Below are 26108 nucleotides of genomic sequence, written 5' to 3'. Positions count from 1 at the left end.
ATTAAAAAGCCAGTGTCATACACTGTTTAATGAGGGATCAATTTGCCCTTTTCAGACTGAGCCTCTAAAAGTGCGAACTGCTCTAATTCAAATCCACATTATTTGAATATCAAAAACATGAACGACAAAAACGTTCTTCACTTTCAACAGGCTGAAAATATCCAGAAGATCCTCCAAATGACAAAAACAGAGCAACACATGAAACGTTCTGTCATCTGAAAGCACCTGATTAGCAGGACATCATTTGCTGAGCCTTCCAGCACCATCATAAGTCCCTGCTCAAATGTACATCTGTACTATGTTATATCATGTGAAGCGGTGCTGTGTGTTAAGCTTTGAATTAAGTTTAGGCAGAAAAATGGTTCATGGTTAAAATAAGTACTTTATTAGGGGACCTTAATAAACACATGGTTAAAGTTACTGTACAGTCATAGTCATACTTTGTCTCCGTCTGTCTATGTGCAGTTTGATCGTCTTTCTGAGCATGATGGTGGGAGCGTTCGTGGGGGCGCGTCTGGCAGACAAAGTGGGCCGCGCGGCGCTGTCTGATCGTGGCGTTGGCTATAAACTGTATCTTTTCATTCCTCTGTCGTCATTCGCCCAAGGTTACGGCATTCTTCCTCTTCTTCAGGCTGCTGTCCGGCATCGGTAATAACCACAACACACACACTCTTCCTTAAGGTGTGAGGTGACACATCTATTGTTTTTAATACATACATTTTCATTAACTGCTATGTTCCCGTAAGGAAAATGAATTCCATATATAAAACATTACGAACAAAAAGCATTTTGTATAAAGTGACCTGGCCAAAGCAAATAGTTTAGAAGGGCGTCGAACAACACAGTCGCCAAGTTGCAACTAAATACAAAGCAAAAACAACCCAATCACTCCCACGACATGGCAGCAGATGGTTCAGCCTAAGGAGCTGGCTTCATTATTTAAAGCTCATCAACCCGAGCCACACGTTTGACTCAACCAGAAGGACGTCCCCCAGCAGCCATGATAAACTCAAAGACAAGGAAATACGAATATAACAGAAGACTGATGCATGTTATCCACAGTGTTAAAATGTGTGAACTCCAAATATAAAAACAAGGTAAGGTTAAATACATCAACTTCCAAACCTAAAACAAAGTGTGTGGACGTATTTGTTTTGGTGCAGTTGACTGAAACTGAAATGACCCATGTGTAGAAAAGCAAACTGGTGAGGTGGAGAGTGAGAGGAGCGTGGCTGCCCTTCACAGCACTTGCATCTTGCATCTTGCATCTTCTCTCTGACGTCATGAAGTCTTCTCTTGGCCACTGACAGATGAAACATGTCCGCCTACATCCTGGATACCATTCTTTACCTGCTGTTCAGTCATGAAGGAGCTTTTCTTGCCACACAAACTGTTTCCCACTCGTCCACCAGATCTACCTCGATCTACTCGCTCCTTTACCATTTCATAGTTTTCTTTTTTTTTTTAGAAAGTACCCAGCTGATGACTTTAGCAACAAACCACTGTGATTTTCTCACTGACAGAGATGTTTGCTTTTTCGTTAGCCTCATCGTCATCGTCTTCCTTGCATGCCTCACCTCTCCACTCAGTCTAAACAGCATCTCTCAGCTGGTGAGAGAGCTCTTTCAGTATAACAGGTGAAACGGACACTCAGCTGCCCAACATACATTTACTTACCGAGTGTTACTTATGAACCCTGGTAAATTTCGGCACTGTGCGTTAAAGTGGCTTTATCTTCCACACAGTTCTTTCAATATTGACTTAAATCTACTGAAATTAAAGCTGAGACGTGACACTTAATATATGAGTATTTTATTTTATTTTCAAACCGAACATGCTGAAGCTCGAGAGCCTGAGGAACAAAATGTGTTCAGCCCATACACCTCTGTCTGGACTTTACTCACTATAGTTCCCACTAAAATATAATAACATCATCCTGTTAGCTTTGTTAATTAAGAAATATATACTGCAAGTGCATCACACACTGTGAAAATATACTGAACCAACATTTAACAATCATTTTGAATCTCTTGTTAGTTTGTTGGTGGGGAAGGAAGAAATCTGTTAAAACAAAACAAGCTATTTCTTTTGAGTCATGTTACTGTCAAGTGAACATCTAGAAAAGTCAACTTTCTGAAAATCGAATTAGTCTTTGACAGCGTTTTCTATGCTATTACTTGGCAAGAGTTTATATAAGAAAATAAAAAATCTGAATCAGAGAAAACAAACAGAGGAATATACCATCATCTCTACCTGGAGGCAGTTGTATTTCTACTCTGCTGTGTATCTACTAAAACTACACAGTGCAGGTCTCTGTCCAGCGTCACCGACACGGGCTGAAAAACACTGAGATCGCCAGAGTGGAAACATTCCCCTAATGCACCTGCACCACCTGAGGATTTTATAATTAGACACCAGAAAGGTTTTGTCAGTTTTTTTCACAAATAAACATTTTATTTCATCAGTGTAAAAACTTGTGTAGGGGTCCTTAAACCTCCCACCTCTGTGGTATTAACTTGCAGAATACCGCTCGTGGTCTGTAACACTTCCTATTACAGTCATTTGTCTTCAACTTGATCTGAAGCTTCTTAAGTTTTTATACACAATAAATCAGTCTCCACACCATGTTTATGCAGAGGTGGCTCCATCCCAGAAATAACTGAGGTCCACAGGGAGACACACTAACTTAGAAATTAGGTCACATACCAGAGCACAGCACAGTGACATGATATTCAGATGTGTGACACAGCAACGGTGCTCTCCTCAGAGGGTGCAGTGGAGTTCATGGGATGTCCTGCCATGCCCGCTCTTGCTGCAGTAAACACATCTGCACCAACATGTAGCCACGTTCATGTTTTTTCAGTGTGTGTTCTTGTGATATGAGCAAATTTCACACAAGAAATCCTTTGTTGCCTCCGATAGGAGAAACGTCTTTTTCAACCAGCCAAAACGTCTTAACTTCCATTCTGATTTTCAGTTTAACTTTGCTACAACACGACTCTTGTAGTGTTCGATTTAGAAATATTCCATGTCATAGCAAAAAATCCCATGAAAGGAATCCTCTAGTGGTAAATGGACTGCACTAATATAGAGCTTCTCTAGTCTCACCGACCAATCAAAGTGCTTTACGTTACAAGCCACATTCATACAGCACTTTTTGTACATATAGAGCACTTTTTCTACCATACATACACACATGATAACATCAGGGGAAATTTAGGATTCAGTATCTTGCCCAGGGACACTCCATTCACACTGAAGGCGCCGGGAATCGAACCACCAACCTCTGATTAATGACAACCCCTGTGCCTCCTGAGCCACAGTAAAATTCCTCTCAAAGGAGGCACCTTTAATTTGAAAATCTAGTTCTTTTTGTGATTATGCCTTATATTTGATCATGTTGATTTGTGGTTGTCTCTCTCTCTCTATCTCTCTCTCTCTCTCTCTCTCTCTCAGGATTGGTGGCACGGTGCGATCGTGTACTCGTACTTCTCTGAGTTTCTTCAGATGGACAAGAGAGGGGAGCATCTGTCCTGGTGTGTATGTTCTGGATGGTGGTGGGATCTACGCCTCCTTCACTGCGGGGGGATCATCCCCAGATACGGTGAGAGCTTAAACACAGCAGTAACATTCAGACAGTTCAGACAGAATCCCGAACAACACTTCAAGTACTGTTTAACCATTACAAGGAAAAAACTGTGGTTGATCATGTTTTCTGCTTTTGCACAATGTCCACTGTGAAACAACCTATTAGTTGTCTGCATCGTGTGAAAACCCACTGGGAATATGATGATAATGATGTTTCACAGTGGACATTGTGCAAAAGCAGAAAACATGATCAACCACAGTCACAGTTTTTTCCTTGTATGGGTTACAGTACTTTGTAAGTGTTGTTCGGGATTCTGTCTGAACTGTCTGAATGTTAACTGCTGTGTTTAAGCTCTCACCGTATCTGGGGATGATCCCCCACGCAGTGAAGGAGGCGTAGATCCCACCAACCATCCAGAACATACACAGCCAGGACAGATGCTCCCCTCTCTTGTCCATCTGAAGAAACTCAGAGAAGTACGAGTACACGATCGGCACCGTGCCACCAATCCTGAGAGAGAGAGAGAGAGAGAGAGATAGAGAGAGAGAGACAACCACAAAATCAACATGATCAATATAAGGCATAATCACAAAAGAACTAGATTTCAAATTAAAGGTGCCTCCTTTGAGAGGAATTTTACTGTGGCTCAGGAGGCACAGCGGGTTGTCCATTAATCAGAAGGTTGGTGGTTCGATTCCCGGCGCCTCCAGTGTGAATGGAGTGTCCCTGGGCAAGATACTGAATCCTAAATTTCCCCTGATGTTATCATGTGTGTATGTATGGTAGAAAAAGTGCTCTATATGTACAAAAAGTGCTGTATGAATGTGGCTTGTAACGTAAAGCACTTTGATTGGTCGGTGAGACTAGAGAAGCTCTATATTAGTGCAGTCCATTTACCACTAGAGGATTCCTTTCATGGGATTTTTTGCTATGACATGGAATATTTCTAAATCGAACACTACAAGAGTCGTGTTGTAGCAAAGTTAAACTGAAAATCAGAATGGGAAGTTAAGACGTTTTGGCTGAAGGAACAAAGACGTTTCTCCTATCGGAGGCAACAAAGGATTTCTTGTGTGAAATTTGCTCATATCACAAGAACACACACTGAAAAAAACATGAACGTGGCTACATGTTGGTGCAGATGTGTTACTGCAGCAGAGCGGGCATGCAGGACATCCCATGAACTCCACTGCACCCTCTGAGGAGAGCACCGTTGCGGTGCACACATGAATATCACTGTCACTGTGCTGTGCTCTGTATGTGACCTAATTTCTAAGTTAGTGTGTCTCCCTGTGGACCTCAGTTATTCTGGGATGGAGCCACCCTCTGCATAAACATGGTGTGGAGACTGATTTATTGTGTATAAAAACTTAAGAAGCTTCAGATCAAGTTGAAGACAAATGACTGTAATAGGAAGTGTTACAGACCACGACGGTATTCTGCAAGTTAATACCACAGAGGTGGGAGGTTTAAGGACCTACACAAGTTTTTACACTGATGAAAATAAAAATGTTTATTTGTGAAAAAAACTGACAAACCTTTCTGGTGTCTAATTATAAAATCCTCAGGTGGTGCAGGTGCATTAGGGGAATGTTTCCACTCGCGATCTCAGTGTTTTTCAGCCCGTGTCGGTGACGCTGGACAGAGACCTGCACTGTGTAGTTTAGTAGATACACAGCAGAGTAGAAATACACTGCCTCAGGTAGAGATGATGGTATATTCCTGTTTGTTTTCTGATTCAGATTTTTTATTTTCTTATATAAACTCTTGCCAAGTAAAGCATAGAAACAGCTGTCAAGATAATTCGATTTTCAGAAAGTTAACTTTTCATAATGTTCACTTGACAGTAACATGACTCAAAGAAATAGCTTGTTTTGTTTTAACAGATTTCTTCCTTCCCCACCAAACAAACTAACAAGAGATTCAAAATGATTGTTAAATGTTGGTTTCAGTATATTTTCACAGTGTGTGACTGCACTTGCAGTATATATTTCTTATTAACAAAGCTAACAGGATGATGTTATTATATTTTTAGTGGACTATAGTGAGTAAAGTCCAGACAGAGGTGTATGGGCTGATACACATTTTGTTCCTCAGGCTCTGAGCTTCAGCATGTTCGGTTTGAAATAAAATAAATACTCATATATTAAAGTGTCACGTCTCAGCTTTAATTTCAGTAGATTTAAGTCAATATTGAAAGAACTGTGTGGAAGATAAAGCCACTTTAACGCACAGTGCCGAAATTTACCAGGGTTCATAAGTAACACTTGGTAAGTAAATGTATGTTGGGCAGCTGAGTGTCGTTTCACTGTTTATACTGAAAGAGCTCTCTCACCAGCTGAGAGATGCTGTTTAGACTGAGTGGAGAGGTGAGCATGCAAGAGAAGACGATGACGATGAGGCTACGAAAAAGCAAACATCTCTGTCAGTGAGAAATCACAGGTGGTTTGTTGCTAAAGTCATCAGCTGGGTACTTTCTAAAAAAAAAAAGAAAACTATGAAATGGTAAAGGAGCAAGTAGATCGAGGTAGATCTGGTGGACGAGTGGGAAACAGTTTGTGTGGCGAAGAAAAGCTCCTTCATGACTGAACAGCAGGTAAAGAATGGTATCCAGGATGTAGGCGGACATGTTTCACTGTCAGTGGCCAAGAGAAGACTTCATGACGTCAGAGGATGCAAGATGCAAGATGCGGTGTGAGGGCAGCCACGCTCCTCTCACTCTCCCACCTCACCAGTTTGCTTTTCTACACTGGGTCATTTCAGTTTCAGTCAACTGCACCCAAACAAATACCTCCACACACTTTGTTAGGTTTGGAATTGATGTATTTAACCTTACCTTGTTTTATATTTGGAGTTCACACATTTTAACACTGTGGGATAACACATGCAGTCTTCTGTTATATTCGTATTTCCTTGTCTTTGAGTTATCATGGCTGCTGGGGGACGTCCTTCCTGGTTGAGTCAAACGTGTGGCTCAGGGTTGATGAGCTTTAAATAATGAAGCCAGCTCCTTAGGCTGAACCATCTGCTGCCATGTCGTGGGGAGTGATTGGGTTGTTTTTGCTTTGTATTTAGTTGCACTTGGCGACTGTGTTGTCGACCCCTTCTAAACTATTTGCTTTGGCCAGGTCACTTTATACAAAATGCTTTTTGTTCTAATGTTTTATATATGGAATTCATTTTCCTTACGGAACATAGCAGTTAATGAAAATGTATGTATTAAAAACAATAGATGTGTCACCTCACACCTTAAGGAAGAGTGTGTGTTTGTGGTTATTACCCGATGCCGGACAGCAGCCTGAAGAAGAGGAAGAAGCCGTAACCTTGGGCGAATGACGACAGGAATGAAAAGATACAGTTTATAGCCAACGCCACGATCAGACAGCGCCGGCGGCCCACTTTGTCTGCCAGACCGCCCCACACGAACGCTCCCACCATCATGCTCAGAAAGACGATCAAACCTGCACATAGACAGACGGAGACAAAGTATGACTATGACTGTACAGTAACTTTAACCATGTGTTTATTAAGGTCCCCTAATAAAGTACTTATTTTACCATGAACCATTTTTCTGCCTAAACTTAATCAAAGCTTAACCACAGCACCGTCACATCATCATAACATAGTACAGATGTACATTTGAGCAGGGACTTATGATGGTGCTGGAAGGCTCAGACAAATGATGTCCTGCTAATCAGGTGCTTTCAGATGATAGAACGTTTCCATGTGTTGCTCTTGTTTTGTCATTTGGAGGATTCTTCTGGATATTTCAGCCTGTTGAAAGTGAAGAACGTTTTTGTCGTTCATGTTTTTGATATCAAATAATGTGGATTTGAATTAGAGCAGTTACCACTTTTAGAGGCTCAGTCTGAAAAGGGCAAATTGATCCCTCATTAACAGTGTATGACACTGCTTTTTTAATCCTTCCCATTCATTCATCCCTTATTCATTCCCGTCATCTTTCTTTCAGACAGTCAGGTTGACTGTCATCAACTCTACGAAAATAAGTAAGCACACTCAGCTCTTTCTCGGCCTTAAAATTTCAAGATCTTCATCAGCAGTGAGGAGTATAACCCTAACTGCTGCCAGATACTGGCAACTCTACACCGCAGTGTACAGATGGCTGTGCTACAGGGGAGAGCTGACTCTGTGACTCATCATATTGGGTCTCAAATTATAACCCCATCCACACATACAGTACGAACACACATCATTTTAAACAAATGCACATGAAGACGTTACATATTCAGTTCCTTGGGCTCGGCCATAGTACGGCTATAATGTCTGTGTAGTCTTTATAACTTGTGTCCCTGGAATCTGGAGCAGCAGCGAGACTCTGTTTCCAAGGTCAGGACAGAGAATCGATCACTGACTGTGTCTGCTGACTCAACACAAACACAGTCCTGTCTGAAACACTGCTCCAGGCCAAAAGTGGTGGGAGATTGGAGGAGGTGTGAGACAGGAGTGAGAGGAGGATAGTGGAGGAGGAGAAGAAACAGACAGAGAGAGAGAGAGAGAGAGAGAGAGAGAGAGAGAGAGAGAGAGAGAGAGAGAGAGAGAGTGGAGGTAGAGGACATGTAGGAACTCAGATGAATCAACTGCATCATATAGTGAATATTTGGGAAAAAAACACTTTTGAACTTGATCAAAATCAATTCAGTTTGATTCAGTTTGATCCCTCATTCCTTTTAGCAGTCAGCCACAAACTGCAGAGCAGAGTCTCTATCTGTCTGACTGCAGTAAGTTACAGGAAATATGGTCACAACCTCCCCTTCTGTTGAGTTACAGTGCTGAGTAACCATGAATGACCACAAGTGTTTTTGCAGGACATTATGATGTCACAGTGAAGCTGATCTTTGACCTGCTGGATATAAAATGTCACCACATGTTATCCCATTAGACCTTTGTGTGAAATTGTGTCAGAATTAGTGTAAGAATTTCTTGAGTTATGGCCAAAAATATGTTTGGTGAGGTCACAGTGACCTTTGACCTTTGATCACCAAAATCTAACCAGTTCCTCCTTGAGTCCAGGTGAATTTGAAGAAATTCCCTCATGATATTCCTGAGATATCACGTTCAAGAGAATGAGATGCGCGATCAACTTGAAAACAACAGTCATCAGTGCGGAGGAATAATGAGATGGACAGACAGATGGAGAGGGAGGCTGAGGATGGACAGATGGAGGGAGAGAGAGAAAGTTTTACAGAAAGTATCCCTGGTTTGTTTCTCTGCTCCACCCAGCACCCTGTATGCTGCTGAGTCAGGTGTTTGCTGAAGGGGACAGAAGGTTTGGGACACATCAGTTACCAGTACACATCTGTTAATGACATCATCGTCACATGATGTTAGTAAATAAACATACTGCATATCATAATTGTTAATGTCAATGACGGACACACACACACTCAGATGAACTGAGCTGAGGCATAGAGCTGACTCAAGCTTAATAATCACTTATTATATGTTCTTCATATAAACGTCACTACGACTGGAGTGAAAGTCCGACTTCAAATCTCTCATCGACATCCACAACAGATCCTCTGCTCTTATATTCCTCTTTTCTCATCTGTTTTTCTCACCTTTTTCTCTGCTCCTCTTTCAATTTCCTCTTCTCTTTTCTCCACTACTCTACTGTTTTTTTTTCTAATTTCAGCTGCTTCATTTCTTTTCCCTTTTTTCTCTCCTCTTTTCCTCTGCTCTGCGCTTCCTTTTTCTCCCCTGTCGTCTTCCTCTTCATCTCTGCTCTCCTAACCACTCCTCATCTCCTCTCTTCGCTCTCTTCCTCATCCTTCTCTCCTGTAGGACTAAAAGACCAGATATACAGTATATTTAGATGCAGGCTATAACACACATCATTCAACTTCACAACAAAACACATGTTCACACTCGCTCACATGCTGCATACAGTTACACTAAGTGTATATGGACCAATACCACAACATCATTTATATTACAGACTTGGTCCAACAAGCTGATTCATGCCTACCTCCTCAGGGCCCATTAGCTAATTACACTGCAGGAGTAGTTTGATGATTGCTGCGGAAACTCATTGACTCTCCCTTTGGGTGCCTCTGTGTGTGTGTGTGCGTGTGTGTGTGTATGTGTATTAGAACACATCAAATGTATATCCATTTTCTACCGCTTATCCTCTAGTAGGGTCGCGGGGGGCAAACACATATAGACAAACAACCATTCACTCTCACATTCATACCTATGGTCAATTTGGAGTAATCAATCAGCCTAGTCCCCATTTGCATGTCTTTGGACTGTGGGAGGAAGCCGGAGTACCCGGAGAGAACCCACACAAGCACGGGGAGAACATGCAAACTCCACACAGAAAGACCCCGCGTCCGAGCTGGGACTGGAACCCGGAACCTTCTTGCTGTGAGGCGACAGCGCTAACCACTGTACCACCGTGCCGCCTTGTATACATTGTTGATTACAATAATTTAAGATAATGATAAGATGATAATAAGGTTTAGTTGTTAATTCATTTGTCTATTTGAGGTAACTTACCAAAAATATATTTACATTGTTTGTACAGTTGACTATTTACATGTTTATACAATTATTATTTTACATATTTACAAGTTTAAATATTTACATGTGCATCTTTAAAAACACTTACAGTAACCTCCAGAATCAATCTCTCAAGTTTTCTGCTTATTTACCTCAGTCTAGTCTCTTTCCAGTCAGACCTGGAAAGAGGAAGTGTTGTTGTTGTGAAGCAGACGAAGTTAACCCGTCTCCATCCTGCTGTTTCTTTAATCAAGAGCCACCCAAACCACCACACATCCAACCCTCATGTTACAATATTAATGCTGTAGAACGTGTCACTGTCACTGCGTGAAGTTGTCTGGTTGTTATCATTAGTTTTGATCATAAAGATACAACTAAAGTAAGCTAAAGCTAAAATGATAATAGTCTGTTAGTGTGTTGATGAAATAAAAATGTGAATCTGTCTCAGTGACAGTTATTTTGGCAGATATTTTAATTACAGGACTAATCTCATTACTTGATTATTGCACTGGTTTGCTCTTGTGACTGTCATATATAACTCAAACTGTTAAATGTTTCCTCTTGGAGGATAATACTTCTTCAACTTTCATTTTCAGTGCCATTGATGCAGATGAAGGGTAAGAGAAGAGCCTGATAACGGTCCTGACAGAGGAGCAAAGTGACATAAATTCTGCAGTAAAGCCAATGATGACAGAGTCTCAAATAAGAGTCAGGACCATCCACAAAATCCAGCTGCTAGTGAAGTCTGGTTGAACAGCACTGAGGTGAGTGGAACTGATTCCATCGATACAATAAGACTCTGCTGATCTCACTTTCTCATCAACTAGTTAACTCCTCCCACTTCAACTTTACAGTGTCTTTGATCAATTCTGTCCTCATGTATAATCACAACATCATACATGTCTTTTGTTTCGTATGTGCATAGCAAAATGTTCAAATGCAAAAATGTGTATCACATACAGCATGTCCTGTATATGATGCAACCCTTTTTGTCTGTATTCACTGTGGCTTCAGAAAATGCTTCACCTATTTTACTGTGCTGCAGATTTCATTTTGAATGGATACAATAGCCATTTTGCCCATGAGTCTACACTCAGTAACACATAATGACAAAGTCAAAACATGAGTCTCATTGTATTGATGGAATCAGTTCTATTCCACAAACCTTGGTGCTGTTTAACCAGCCAACATTATCAGTTGGCTCTTTTGGATTGTGCTTATTTGAGACTCAGTCATTATTGGGTTGATGGTCAAAAATGTCAATTTTAATGTTTTACAATGAAATCTGGAAACATAATAAAGTGTGCAAAGAGTGAAGCGGTCTGAACATGTTCTGAAGCCTCTGTACAGCATCCTTTTTATCCACATGGATGTTTTCCTGACAGAGCTTGAAGTGATGAAATGCTGCATTACAATACAGACAACCTGTCTTGTTTCCTTTACATGCTGGTTTTCATTCTGCACTTGTTCCCTGCTGGGATTATGATAACAGTACAAATGGAGCAGGCAAAAATGAATCATCAGAAAACAGGAGTGAAGGCAGAAATCCAGACATAGTGGAAAATACTGAGTGAAATGAGCAGGTAGGTTTACAGAGGGGACTAATTACGGAAATGGAGACAGTTGCGTGATGAGGCAAGTTCAGGTGGGAAACAGGGCAGCTGCTTGGAGGCTTTTCATGTGAAACATCTGTGCAGGAGGAGTTTTAACCATGAGCAGAACAACCACGTGGTCAGAGGGTGCAACCGGCCTAGGGCCCACACTCAGTAGGTGCACAGCTAGGTAGACTTCTTCTAAGGTAGCGCTGACACAGCCTGGAGGTATGTTTTGGGTCATTATCTTGCTGTAGGATAAACCCCTGAACTAGTGAGTCTTCCTTTGTCACTTGCCTTTTTCTTGCCATTCTGATACAGTACTACTTCCTGCAGTAAAATATTGTCCAAACAATGCTTCAGAAGATGTAGTAACACAAACTCTTTTCACTGGAAGTGGATATAATTAGTAGCTAGTATAGGTTCCTAATTGGGTTGTATCAGCAAATAGAAATAGGGAAAAAAAACTTTTATTACCAGGGAAAATAAAGGAAATAAAGAAAGAAAGGCTTTCAGAGAATTTCACCAATCTTTAGATTTTACTAACATAAACCCAGATGCTGCTTTGAGTTTATGAGTATTGAACCTCTGGTGTGAGTACCTCACGTAGTGTGTCACAGAGGTATGGGATCAAATTATGGTCAATAAGGTTTAGAGTTCATATAATTCCTGTAAAATAGATCTGCACAGACAACAACACAGACTTCACCAGCACTCCTCACAAAGAAACCACACTGTGATCAACAATAAATCACTGAAGCTCTTACCCAGCGTTCCTTTCTCTGCGTGGGACAGACACAGATCCTTTTCTGCGGACGGTAGAACAAAAGCCACCACGAAACATTCGACTCCATCGGCCATTAGAGCCAGGCCCAGCACCACGAAGAGCGTCCACTGGAACTTCCCGTGGCCACAGTCCTCCATGATGTCCTCGTACTGTTCAGACAACTCCTCTAGTTCAGAGATGCCGCTTCTGCCTTCTCGGGCTTTAGCCCTGGGACACAGAGAGAGTATGACAAGTCATGAAAAGAGGAAGGAAATGTCAATGTGTTTACACTGTCCTGAATGTCTCCAACTGAAAGATGTCTCTGGTTTGTCAGGGCAATGGATTTCTCAACGTGCATCTGACTGAACCACTTGAATTTTTATTGAGCTGTCCACACAGGACACAGAACATGCTATACACGCATGAACAGAACCCAAAGTCTGTTCTCCTGCACTGTGTCCTGGGCTCTGAGTGCTTGCAGACGCTGGTGTCCTACAATTCCATACTCTCAGTTCTGCTAAGGAGCAGCTGCTGCTTCTGCTACGCCCTCTGTCTGCGCTCGTTCCCGTCAGGTTCCTCTGGTTTTTAAGTGGTTCAGACGTGTATTCACCTCATCATCAGCTGTTCCAGAGTTTCAAACATGCTTGATTTTCTCAGAGCCATAAACCAGACGCCCTTTATATCCGATAGTTACTAACAACAATATTGGAAAGAAAAAAATCCGAACACCAATAAACTGTTTGTCATAGTAACTACACAGACCTGGACACAGGTGAGAGAGATACGACCCGTGAGTTTATAAAAGTAATTTCACACAGGAGACAAGCATTCAATCCATGTTCGATCTGCCATATGAAACAGCTGACACTGTCTTGTTTGGTTCTCTCTCGCTTTCTCAGTCTGACCTGCTCTGACGTTGCGAGGGGCATGGTACTGGTCTATCAGTCTGACAATAAATCCATAATAAAGTTTAAAAAAAATTCTCTTTCCCATCACAAATACTACACATACAGCCAATAACATTAAAGATTGTGCAAATTTAAACTGATGGTTTTTATAATCCCTGATTTTATGGAGTGCTGCAGCTCCCTCAGCATGTCTGCTTCCTGGGTCCATTGACGTTGGGACCTAGAGTCGGGGGGGTAGGGAGGGTCTTTCTAGAACATTTACACAAGAAGAAGTCTCACCGTGCGGCTCTCTGTGCAGCCTTCACCTCGTCAGGATGTGGGATCCCCTGATATTCCCCCTCGTACATCTGATCCTCTTCATCGTGTCCTTCCGTCACGTCGCTCGCTGCGTCCTCTTCCTGAGGAGGGTAGTCGCCACCTTCTCCGTAAGTCCCATAGCTGTCACCCCCTTGTTGGTACATGTTGTTTTGGTAGGGGTCAGCCATGTTGGCTTACTAACCCTGCTCAGCTGGTAGCTGATTATACTGTAAGTCTTTTGTTAGGCTTGATACTTATGTCTGGAATTAAATTCAGAAATAAGTGACTGAGATAAACATGATTAATTCACCTAAAAACCAAAGTTATGCTTGTGTCACTTTAGTTACAGTGACTGTGCTCCTCACACTGGCTTTTAAAGTTTACAGATGGTAATGATGTAACGATGATGTCATCTAACATCACAATTTCAACCACTTTGTTGTGTAGTTGAAACGTGTGTGTGTCTCAGTTTCTGGTTGTAGTTGTTGTTGTGGTGACTCCAGAGTCCAGATGATCTTCACTCCTGTGAACAGAAAAACTCTCAGCTTAAGTTATTCTTAAAATACAGACAGAGAGAGAGAGAGAGAGAGAGAGAGAGAGGGAGAGAGAGAGGCATCACAAGGATAGTTACCATCATGTAACACCAGGTTCTGATAGTTGGTTTCATTTTGGATCCAGTTCAAAGTGGATCAAATACCCAAATTCATGAGCTAAAATTTGATAAAATACAAATTCATAAGCTTCACAGCCAATGAATCCCTCATCAAATCTTTCATTCATGTTTTCAGTTTTAGTTTGACTGGCTGACCGGCTTAACCGTTCAAAACAACTGCAAACATAATATATGTAGGAGGGTGCTTATGACGAAGGGGGGGGGGTGACAACTCCTTTGTTTAATATCTGCTGTCCAACAGGGTGAAGTTAGTGCTCGGCCTCAGCCCGCTGCCAGTGTTCTGCTCTATTCTGTGACCCATCAGAATCTGTGACATGTATCTGCAACAACCACTTTCTCTTCAGGTAAACAATGAAGATTGCTCTGACATATTATATATTATGTGTGAAGGCTTATGTAATAAACGATGTCTAGGTGAAGAGGAGGTCACACTGAGAACCAGGGGAATTTCTTTGGGTGGTATTTTGGGTTGGATAAGTGGGAGGGTTTTGGAAACAGGGCAGATGGTCACAGTGTGATGGTCCCAGCATGATGTCATATCCCTCAACATGAACTGTTGTGCATTCACATGTGATTACACTCGAATAAAAACCCACTGCAGAGAGAATCCCAACCATCCATCCATACGTTACTCATTTTAAAATGTCATTATGGTTTTATTAGTGTTGTGTTGAATGTTGATGTTAGAGCTTCAGGGTAGACAGAAGAATGGAGCTTTACAGCATCAGGCTTTGGATACACACCATCAATACTCTTTAGTCAGATCAATTCACTGTTGTTTGGGGTCTGCACCACACGTACCCCCCAGCCTAAACTAAAGCCACTATCCTGTTAAAGAGCAACATAACACCTCATTTTAGTTTAGACACAGCTTCAACCTGTGACCGAACCCACTGCTGACCTGCAACCAGTGACACTCTGACCCCTCCCCCTGTCAGATCACTTCTTCAGTCCTGCTCTTATTTCCACTTGATTCATCATCATCATCATCATCATCATCATGACAGTAGGTATCCTCATCCTTTGTATCAGCAGGTAAACAGGGAATTAAGATTTCAGAATCACTCGTGTCATATTTAATAATGACAGTATGTATCCACATTTAGCCACAGATGCACCAGATAATGTATTTATCTTGTTAGATTGATGATGTGAGGGCAGACGAGAGGCTTTGACTCCAGAATTACTGCAGGACCTTAGCGTTGTATTGATACTTTGCTGATTCAGATGCACCATTCGAAAGGTAAGACGCCGCGCTGAAGGATCCTCCACTCTGTTTATCAGCCGGCAGATCAGCTAAAACAGGTTGCTGTGATACTTAAAGAAGTGTTGCTGTCTGTTGTGTGGTTTCTTCAAAACCACTGGACAGACTATTACTCCATCAGGCTAACATTACACCATTAGTGGTTGGGGGGATGACCACTGGGTGGCTGGTGGACTGCACTTATACAGCTCTTTTCTAGTCTTATCAACCTCTCAAAGTGCCTCACGATATGAGCCACATTCACCCATTCACACACACTCGCACAGCACTTCTCCTATCACTGACACACCAGTGACACAGAGGAAATCAGAGGTTCAGTATCCTGCTCAAGGACATTTCGACATGAGGGCCAGAGGAGTCAGGAATCAAACCACCGACTTTCCAATGAGTGGACAACCTGCTCTGCTTCCTGAGCCACAGTCGCCCCTTCCCTCGCCCTCCTGCTGCACCCTGGGTAACTCTGCACTAAAACAACTGCAGGTAACTTTCCCAGTGTCGTATGTGCTTTTATACACGACACAACTCATAAAAGGAAAAGTCTTTTGAAGCTATTTGACAGAGTCACTGTCACTCAACCAGACAGCTGTGACTCCAGCAAGCTGAGGTCGACAACAGGTGAGGTTTTGATTTTGATTGACATGTGAGGATATTAGGGGAGGATATATAAAGCAAGAAGTGTTAAAAAAAAAAAAAAAACAGCACAGCAAATGAAAGACAACAAAACAGAAATACAATAAATAAATATCTCTTTTAATTCTTGTCATGTCTGGTTTTTCTATGGCAGTGCATTCAATTTGAATAATGTTTTCTTGTGGTTCTTGCATCTTATAAATAACAAATAACAACCACAAACAGATTGTTGAGAGTGAAAGACACAGAATGACAGAAAGAAAAGAAAGTCTGACGAGTGATGAGTCAGCAGTAATAAATGATGTGATTGACAGGTGAACGGTGATGGTTGTTTTATTACTGATAGGTGGCCAGCAGGAAATTAAAGTCTGGTCGGAGTGGGTTAGAGTCTCCGTCACATGACTGACTCTGGCTTTATCAGGCTGTATTGACCGACTCTCTCCTAATAAAGAAACATAATTAATCTGATAGCAGAGTCAGCAGAGTGTCTGCAGGTTTCAGCAACTTTAACCTTTTCCTTTCCCTGAATGTCAGTCTGGAGTATGCTAACATTAATTTACAGAGTGCAGGAAAAGATGATAAGGAATATATATTCCTCAACATTGTTTGGTTGCACTTTTAAAAATATTGTCTTTTCACCAGTTTCTAAAGTCTAGAGACTGAGGTGCAAAGCTTTTTATTTGGTTTTTATTAAGTGCAGTAGTTTGATGAGTTCGGTGAACTTCAGTCTCCAGACCTGAATCCAGTAGAACACCTTTGTGATGTGGTACAACAGGAGATTGGCAGCATGAATGTGCAGCTGACAAATCAGCAGAAATGATGTGATGCAGTCATGTCAACATGGAGCAGAGAGTCAGAGGAAAGTTTCAACGTCTTGTTTAATCCACGACATGAAGAACTGAGGCTGTTTGAGAGCAAAGAGAGGAACTACCCAGTGTTAGTGTGGTGTTCCTAATGAAGTGCTTGGAGAGTATATATTGATCATGTCCATCTGTGCCTTTTCTAAACACGTATCCAGGTCAGAGGGACCGCAACATCCTACAGTCTGGTGAAGTGACTCCGAGGAATTCTCCGAGTCATTTCTGCCCAGAGCAAACAGAGTCCTCTGGGACAGTCTTACCAACTGACTGGCTCCCTTAATGCCAAGAAGCAGGAGCTAAATAATGAAGTCCTCCCCAGTCAGAATCTCAGCCGTTTATATCTGTATGTTACCAGGAGTGAGGTTGGCATGAGATCAACCTGTAGTGGCTTTTCTTCACAATACAACACTGATATTACTGCAGCTGGTGCCGCAAGCTCTGTCCAAAACTGGCCTCACTTTTGACCTCGAAGTAATACAATGTGTAGGGCGGAAAGTTTAGTAAAGCCAGATGGATGAAACTGTCGTAAAAGATACTAATCTAATGTCACCAAGACACGTTTCAGACCTTTACTGTGCCTTGTTATCCTGTCCATGAATGATATCAACATAAAGACTAAGAGTCTACAGAATCAGCCATGCTAATGTCATAGTAGTCCATCCAATAGTCGGTAACCAGACCAAGTATGAAAGGTTTAAAGGAGCCTCTCCAGATATGTTATAAAACATATAAAATAATCTGCTTTGAACAGCAGTTTCCACGTCTCTACTTCATTGAAAATCCCTTCTCCCTCTGTGCACTGGAGCCTTTCATTTTCACCATCACACTTGAATAGATCGCAGAGGTTTAAAGTAAACAGAGAAACGTCCTCTGTTCTGCACCGACAGCTCAAAACATACAAATGAATGAACCATAAGTAAAAATACATTCATGATTAAAGAGGAACGACACAGTGAAGGACCAATAAAAAAATCAAAATAAGTTGTCAAAAAAAATGAATTGATAGGTGAAAGGGCAACAGAAGTAAGGTGATTCCTCCGTTAGCTCAGTGTCTGATTTTCCCTGTGTTGTGATGAGACAGCATCATGAAGAGAGACAGAGGAAACACATCGGTGTGGGCGAGCGAGGGAGAGCGAGTGAGCGTATGTGTTTACTTTTGTCTGTTAATAAAAATGTGGGATAACCAACCCGTCGGACAAAAACTGCAAAACAATCTTTGTCTTTTTCTTTGCGTCTCCCAGGAGCTGCTCTGCTGGTCCAGTAAACAACACCTCCTGTCAGGATCAGTGAGCGGGCCAGAGCTGCAGAGCCACTGGTGCTGTTAGCATCTGGGCTGCAGAGCTCCCTGAGCAAACTCAAACCATTCCCACTGTTGGATTTCATCACTTACTCATGAAACGTCTCCTCCTGACGATGGATGATCTCCTGTAAGTTTAGTCACCAGTTGTGTGTAAATGCTAGCTTAGCCACATCCATGCTAAGCCAGAAACACTGTTGAACACTTTTCCTGTCTTTTTTGTGATTTTGTTGCAGAAACTTTTAACTTGTGTAAAATAGATTAAAAATGGTAAGGGACAAGTGTTACGCTCAGGTAGGACAGTATTGTGGAGGAGACACTAAACCCTGAGTCTGAGTTGAGGCTCCAGTGTCCAGTGTTTGAGTCCGAGTCCGAGTCACCAAAGACGAGTCCCCATTACCTGAGTCTGAGTCATAAAGGCAGAGTCTGAGTCGAGTTCCAAGATGGGCTCCTGTGCTCCACTCTGAGCTGATATACAGATAAAAAGATCCACATCAAGGTGAGTTTATTTGTCTGTCTGTGACACAGAAATCAGATAAATACACTCACAAACATGTACATACACTAAAACTAACGGTCTGAATGCTGTCTATGAGTCTATGATTTGGACTCCAGCTCTACAACACTGTTTTGACAAAACAGTCACATTTAATAACTGTTGTGGAGCTTTCCATCACATCACATGATCTTCATAAGGTCAAGCTTGAACTTTCAGTCTCTTTAAAGCCAACATAGACGATAAGTCCTAAACATTGAAACTTTAAGATCTACTGCTCCTTGGAAACTGTGAGAAACTGCTGATGAGATCACGAGCTCCAGAAAAACCACTGACAGGAGCTTGTGATGAGATTATTTTGTCTGGACTGGTCAGGACTTTCGATTCAAAACATAGTGATTTATAAACTCTGCACCTATGAGGTCTAGTTCGTTCCATGGCCCTAACTTTCTCACAAACCACACTGAACACTGTTGACAGTCAGACATCTTGTTAACTAACGGATAAATACAAAGAGCCATAAACGTCTCTGATGAGGGTAATATCGGTTGAATAGAATTTTGTGCGCTCACAGTTTATCAAGTACAGAAAAGTCTAACCTGTCTCATGTAGCACTGAATTGTTTTCTCAGTTACATAATCGCTGCCTGCATCACGTTCTCCTGCCTCCCACAAACAACTGTGACACTTGACAGAAATGGGGAGGAGCTCTTACACCTCTGCAGAAGCCTCAGTCTGAACACTGTCAACAGTCAGGTAGGAGGAGACTCTGTGGGAGGGTTCACTTACTGCTCACATATATGACCTATGATCATGAACCCCTTCTCTGTCAATGTGTTCACAGTCAGAGCCCAAACCCCTTCATCAGACCAAACCAAAGCACCCTCTTCCTCAAACACAACAATGTCACACACACAAAAGCTGTTCAACAAACCCAGGACATAGACGGGCCCCAGACAGCACCGAGCAAAACCAAGAGGAAGAGTGAAGAGATTAAATCATTACCAGAGGAGTTTATAGAATAAAGCTACTCTCCTACTACTGAAAGAATATGTGTCCAAAGTATAAATGAGGCCTTCAAGAGAAGTAAATAAAGCGAAATTCAAACTACAAACAAACATAGTTAAAAAGAAAAGAATAAAAGAAAAATAAAACACAGGTTTGACAAACACTGTCAAAAACTGAAAAAACAAATGATCTGACCTGAAACACAATCACAGACAGCTTCAGTGATGTGGAACACATATACAAATACACTAAGAACCACAAAGATAAAACACCCTCAGAAACAGTGACGCCTCCTTGAAGAGAGGAGAGAATCGAAGCTGTTCTGGGACCAGTGAACCTCTGTGTCAGTCTGAGCCTGAGCAGCTGCTGCTACAGGACGGAGACATGTGGACTGAACATCTTCAGACTATTAGAGCCAAAACCACCAGGAACTGACTGAGAAACCAAACAGGTACCTGAACAACTATAAAATATAGAACTGATATTCAGACAAACCAAAACATCTTAGATTTCCTCATTACTCTGAACGAGATGAAAACAAAATTAAAGACCTTCAAAAGCAGAAAAGCTCGTGGGCCTGATGGATCCTAAACAAAACACTGCACAGAAAACGTTTCTAAAATGATTCAGTCTAACTCTGACTGAGGGATTATTTCCTCAGAGTTGGACCAACGGTCTCATCACACGACAGGTGTGAGCCTCAGATTTACAGAGGGACGTGTGTCAGCAGCTGCGTGGGTGTGAAGCTCTGCAGCATCACCAGCTGAAGGTCAGGTTGGATTCAACCATCACACATCTGGCCACATCTTCAGAGGAGGTAAAACCCATGACAGACGCGCAATTCAAATTGGAAACAAAAGAAGCAGCAACATGAGCCCCGACCCTCTTCGACATACTGTATATATAAGAACGTCTGCAGAACAACTGCAAACATCCACAGCAGCTGGCGAAACTCTGCAGGACTCAGAGGTCAAATGTCTGATGTCTGCTGAACACCTGGTTCTCCTGTCCCCCTCCAGAGAGGGTTCACAGCAGAGCTGGACATCCTCCACAAGTTCAGTCAGACATGGACAGCAACTGTAAATATGGAAAAGACCAAAACACTGACCCATTCAACAACGATCCAGTTCTGTGAAAAATAAATTCACAGAGACTGAGCAGTAATAGATCCAATAATATTAAGTGGTAGTGAAGTCTGGGTCCATCAGCCAGTCGAGATCAAAGTGGGAAAAACATGGAAGCCCTGCAGAGCTGTGCAAACACATACTCAGAGTTCACAGACAGTCAACAGAGCCTGCGGGGCAGAACTTGGCTGATATGCTTGAATAATTAAATGAGTTATTAATTATTAATTAGTTAAGTTATAATTACAATTTAGACACAAGCCATGATATCTTATATACACCTTTAATCAGGGATCTTCAGGACCAAGACTTGAACAAAGATAAGAGTCCTGAGGGTCTGCCCACACACACACACACACACACACACACACACACACCGCCGCTTCAGGACCGACAGCAAACAATTGGAACCAACCGTGTCATCTCAAAACACAAAGAAAATCAGATCAAATATTAGAAGAAAACCACCAGATCACAAAGTAAATCAAAATTGTATTTGACTCTGAACAGGGAGGAGATGGTGGCAGAGGACCTGACCACTGTGACTGACAGAAAACTGAGGAAAACTCTGACGATGTACAGACTGGACACAGCTAGGCCATAAATATAAATATAAGCAACTATATAATAAGGAAATGTAAGAAATATAAGGAAATGAGAGAAAAATGAACAAATATGTATCGTGAGTTTATCCTTACGTGTGGGAGAAAAGACGTATTAGCTGTAAAACATATTGACTGTTGTCAAACACTAAGAGAGACAAGCTCTGTAGTAACTGGATAACAGTATTACAGCTGCCCATGTTATTCTATCTAGACTTGTTCCTTCCAAACATCATGGACAACCTTTCTGTCCAGTGTGGTCATCAGCTGAATTGAATGTAATTGTTGTTTAATGCTTTTTATTACATTGAATTGTTATAATTAATAATATTAATCAATATATTTGCTTATAATTGTATATTTATTGCTAATCCTCAATTTCAATATCAATTTGAATCATTTTCTGCTCTGTTTTGACATTAAAGCTCTCTGCCCTGTCATACCATTAGAGCTTCTTTGAACAGTGGAGATCAGCCCGGTGGAGCAGGCTCCTGTGCGGCCCTCATCTCGCTCTCGTCTGCCTCCCACCACCGCTGAGAGGGGCGGGTTCACCAACCTGCTTAACGTTAATGTGTTTGTATCTTTATGAGGCAGCAGCAGTGGACTGTTGCTGACTCACTTTACATGAATGATAAAAATGTATTAGAACAGCAAAGTTGTGGCTGAAAAGCTCAGAGAAAAGAAGTTCAAATCCATAACAATCCAATTGATTCAAAGAGTGACTCTGCAGACAGACCGGAGGAGCGCAGCAGCAGCATAAACAGAAGTCAAACCTGAGCTAGTCTGACTTTGTTTAGTAGGATCTTGTTATAGTATGACTTTGTTTTATGCTTTGGTTTCATCAGCAGTTTGAATACGCTAATTTACTCTGTGATCAGAGTTTTATTACAGAACAATCCACTAAATGAAAATATATCTGCTCTTGTATTTGCTGGTGTTCTGTCCACAGACAAACCAGCTGCTAATGTGGCTCCTTATTGCCCATTCACACTGTTTATCATGACTTTTCATATGACATACGTGTAGGGAAATACAATCTTCAAATCTTCAATCTTCTAATGAAAGTACAAGTAAAGTACAAGTAAAATTTCTGTTTTTCAAGTCTGTTTTTTATAATTAACCTCAGAACAGCTGTTTCCATTGGTCAAAACCAAGTCCCTAAGGACAGAGTCAGGAAACACTAGAGAGACCACAAATCACCCCTCTGAAAACATTCCTCAGTAAACACCAGACAAAACACTTCTGTCCTAATGGGAACAGAGAAGCTTTATTATGCTTTGAGAAGCTACACCTCTGCTGTATTCGACAGGCAGTCTCTTATGATGACAACCTTTTCATCCTATTGATTTAATAAAGAAAGTGATGTATTAAACTGCGTGAGCAGAAAAGACAAAAACAACCAGGCTCAGACCCATGAGGAAGAGGAAGCTGAGGAGAAAGCTACAGAGTCAGCCAAGTCACTTAGACAGGATTAATTATTCATCACGTTTCTATCTACAGCAGGAAGAGACCTCACACACACACACACACACATACACTTAGGTACAGTGCAGTCTCTTGTTTCAAATCAGAGCAGAAGTAGCCTAAGCTGCACTCTGGCACAGCAGTGTGATCAAATATGAGCCATCAGCTGGTTTTAAAGGGCCATGTCAGTGTTTTTCCATGTTTACCACAAATCTTCTATCTTTCTTTACACATTCATTTCGCTGTGTTTATGAAAGTCACATTGCAGGAATTTCGCAGGTCCATGACGTAGTAATCCATCATGCTCTGAGCCTCTCTTCTGATTGGCTGACTGTTTTCTGAGTGATCCAATAAAAATATAGCAGATTTCAGGTAAACACTCAGAGAAACTAAATCCTGCTAGGTTGGATGTTGGTTGGTCCAGGTGGGCGGGGCTTGGGGCACAGGTGAGAGTGGTGACTGCTTTGTTGTGACATCACAAAGTTACAGAAGTCCTGACGGCTGGTTTTAAGGCTCAGTTTCTGAATACAGGCTGTGTGCATTTCTCTGTGGACTGAGGCGTTTGATACTTTCACAGTATTAATATAGAACCTAGACCTGATTTATAATCAAACAACACATGGACATCTACCTTTAGACTATATGGGACTTTTCAAAACATGTAAAAAACATCAGGCCACTATGACTGGTGCCAATTTGAGATTTGTAATTTCTTAAAATGTCTTAAATGACTTGTATATTGTACCTTTTCCTGACAAAAACGTCAAGTGGCTGCATGAACATTGTTTTACTGTTTGGGGCACTGAATCAAACAAGACAAGGAGTCTGCCATGATGCAGCTTTGGAGACTGTGCAGAGTTTTGTAGCTAATTTCAACAAGCTAACATGATCCCAACATGCTGAGGTAAAAGTCAACCAGTCATATTTACTACAACTGAACCTGAGGGGAACATGAAACATTCAACAGTGACTATATCAACCTGCTGGAGGCACAAAAGGGGGGTCAGGGGATGATGGGGACCATGACAGTCTATGGTAGAATTTGTGCCAGTCATCTATGGATCAAACTGGCTTGGCAAGAAACGCTGCCATCCCATTGTCCTGTATTCATTGTTTTGTTTTTCTCTGTCTTGTTAATGTTCTGTCTTTTGTGTTGCAATAAATTAAAAAATTAAAAAAAGACATTGTCATCCCTAGAGACCCACAATGGTCATTTGGATGACAAGCTTTAGAGGTGACAAGGTTTGGAGGACTTGTCGGCCAATTCTGTTACTGTTTAGAGGTCAATCAACATAATCCTTTCTTATTGTGTCATTCTTCACAATTTTTACTCTTTTTGAAAGAAAACAACACAATGAATTATTTGCTTTTTAACATCAGAATGAGGGGTTTTATGGGGGCATGTTTACAGCCCTGACAGATGTACCGTCTGCGTGACTTTACAGTCATTATTATAGAAGAAGCTTTGCCATAGCTCATTTATGGAGGACAGTAAAGACACAAAGACCGAAACCCAGCTGTTCCTCCTCTAAATGTTTGATGGGAAGTCCCTGTTACACAGCGAATGAGTCAACAGTAACAGCAACAACACAACAGAAGTCCTTGTCCCACGGTACAAATGCTCATGCTGTTAAATGGAGTATACATATCGCAAGCAAAAGAATGAAATATGAGAAGTGTGTTTGTGTTTGTGTGTGTGCATTGATTACATAATGCTGTTAGCAAGCAATCCCTGCTGAATAGGAGCTTTCGTGCTTCCTGCTTGTTATTAATAGATTCATGTTCTCATTTACTTTGCACCTTGTTAAGGACTCTAGATTCACTGTCCTCGATATATTTGTCATCTACTATGTTTTTTTTTTCTCTGCGTGAGTCACACAGAGCTGTGGATCTACTATTGGAGCGAAAGTTCTGATGTCTGATCTGCTCATACTCTAAACAGTACATTATCTACTCTGCTCAGTCTGGAAGTTAAAAACAAGACTTACAAATACATTGCACAAGATAAACTGCATTTTATCTGAGAATTACACATATATAAACCACCATAAGAATTTTAAATATCTGGTTGTGTCCAAAATCTTAAAATAAATCATATCTCAGGGTAATTTCAGTGCTGAGACTCCATCAAATAATAATTTTCTCCTTTATAATTTAAGATCTGCACATTACATACAGAGCTCACTACAGCTTCAATCCTGACCAAGTCAAATACAACACAAGCAACTCAAACTACATTGAAAATAACTTACCAGAACAGAGTCAAATTGAAGTTTACATCCAGTCGATGGTGTCCTGAGCTCACACAAATCTGTCTTCAAATTAATTCATATCCTTGAAACATAACTCTGTATATATAAAGAGCACCAACGCACAGAGACGGGACTAAGAGATTAGAGCTGGAGAGGGTAGCGCTGCCTCTCTCTCCCTCCTCTTTTCTCTGCAGCACTCCTCCCTGCTGCCACCCACCCACCACACGCACAATGGTTCAGTCCACCTCTGTACTGCGGTACTCCCTAGAACGTTCCATTTGGCTGACTGGTGGGGAGATATGGGTTCGGAGTGGGGGTAGGGGTGAGCGTGGAGAGGGAGAGAGCATATGGGTGCCTGGTGGGAGGGAGGGGCGGGGTGAATGGAAGGAGGCAGGGAGGGATTGGTAGATGAGGATGTGGTGTAGGGGAGTGACAGATGTGTTGACTTAGAGAGTGGAGATGCTTGATGAGATACTTTCTCCACACTGATGATGAAGTCCTGCAGCTTCACACAGATACTGTGTAAGATAAGCATTCTTTATCTCTCACCACCTTCTTTCTTTCATATTGGAAGGAACTATTGTTTTAAGTATTGCTATTGCAACGTAGCCAGCGTTAGCATGAACAGCTCTTTACTTACCAGTCTAGAAGAAACGCTGTGAGTTCAGCATCAAACTTCATTCCTTTACTCGCTAAGAGTTGTCTCGAGTGATGGAAAGCATCACCAGTGTTAACTATTGTCTCTATCACATCTTTTCTTCTACTGAA

The 26108-nt window shown here is 41.6% G+C and overlaps 1 protein-coding gene across 1 annotated transcript in view; it reads right to left on the bottom strand.

The window, feature by feature from the left end:
- The window catches only part of LOC111229668 (synaptic vesicle glycoprotein 2B-like), a 40182-nt gene extending 14706 nt beyond the window's left edge, over positions 1-25476 (bottom strand). The window contains exons 1-5 of the mRNA XM_022756088.1: positions 25341-25476; positions 13654-14194; positions 12468-12694; positions 6870-7050; positions 3948-4099 (exon numbers count right to left, since the gene is read on the bottom strand). Of these exons, the coding sequence (XP_022611809.1) occupies positions 3948-4099; positions 6870-7050; positions 12468-12694; positions 13654-13859 (766 nt within the window). The 5' untranslated portion in view covers positions 13860-14194; positions 25341-25476. The remainder of the gene's footprint in view (positions 1-3947; positions 4100-6869; positions 7051-12467; positions 12695-13653; positions 14195-25340) is intronic.
- Positions 25477-26108: the final 632 nt, after the last annotated feature.

Source organism: Seriola dumerili, unplaced genomic scaffold, assembly GCF_002260705.1.
Source record: "Seriola dumerili isolate Sdu_G_001 unplaced genomic scaffold, Sdu_1.0 BDQW01000242.1, whole genome shotgun sequence".
NCBI lineage: Eukaryota > Metazoa > Chordata > Actinopteri > Carangiformes > Carangidae > Seriola > Seriola dumerili.
Note: the sequence above shows the minus strand (reverse complement) of the source record. Positions and strands in the feature narration are given on the sequence as shown.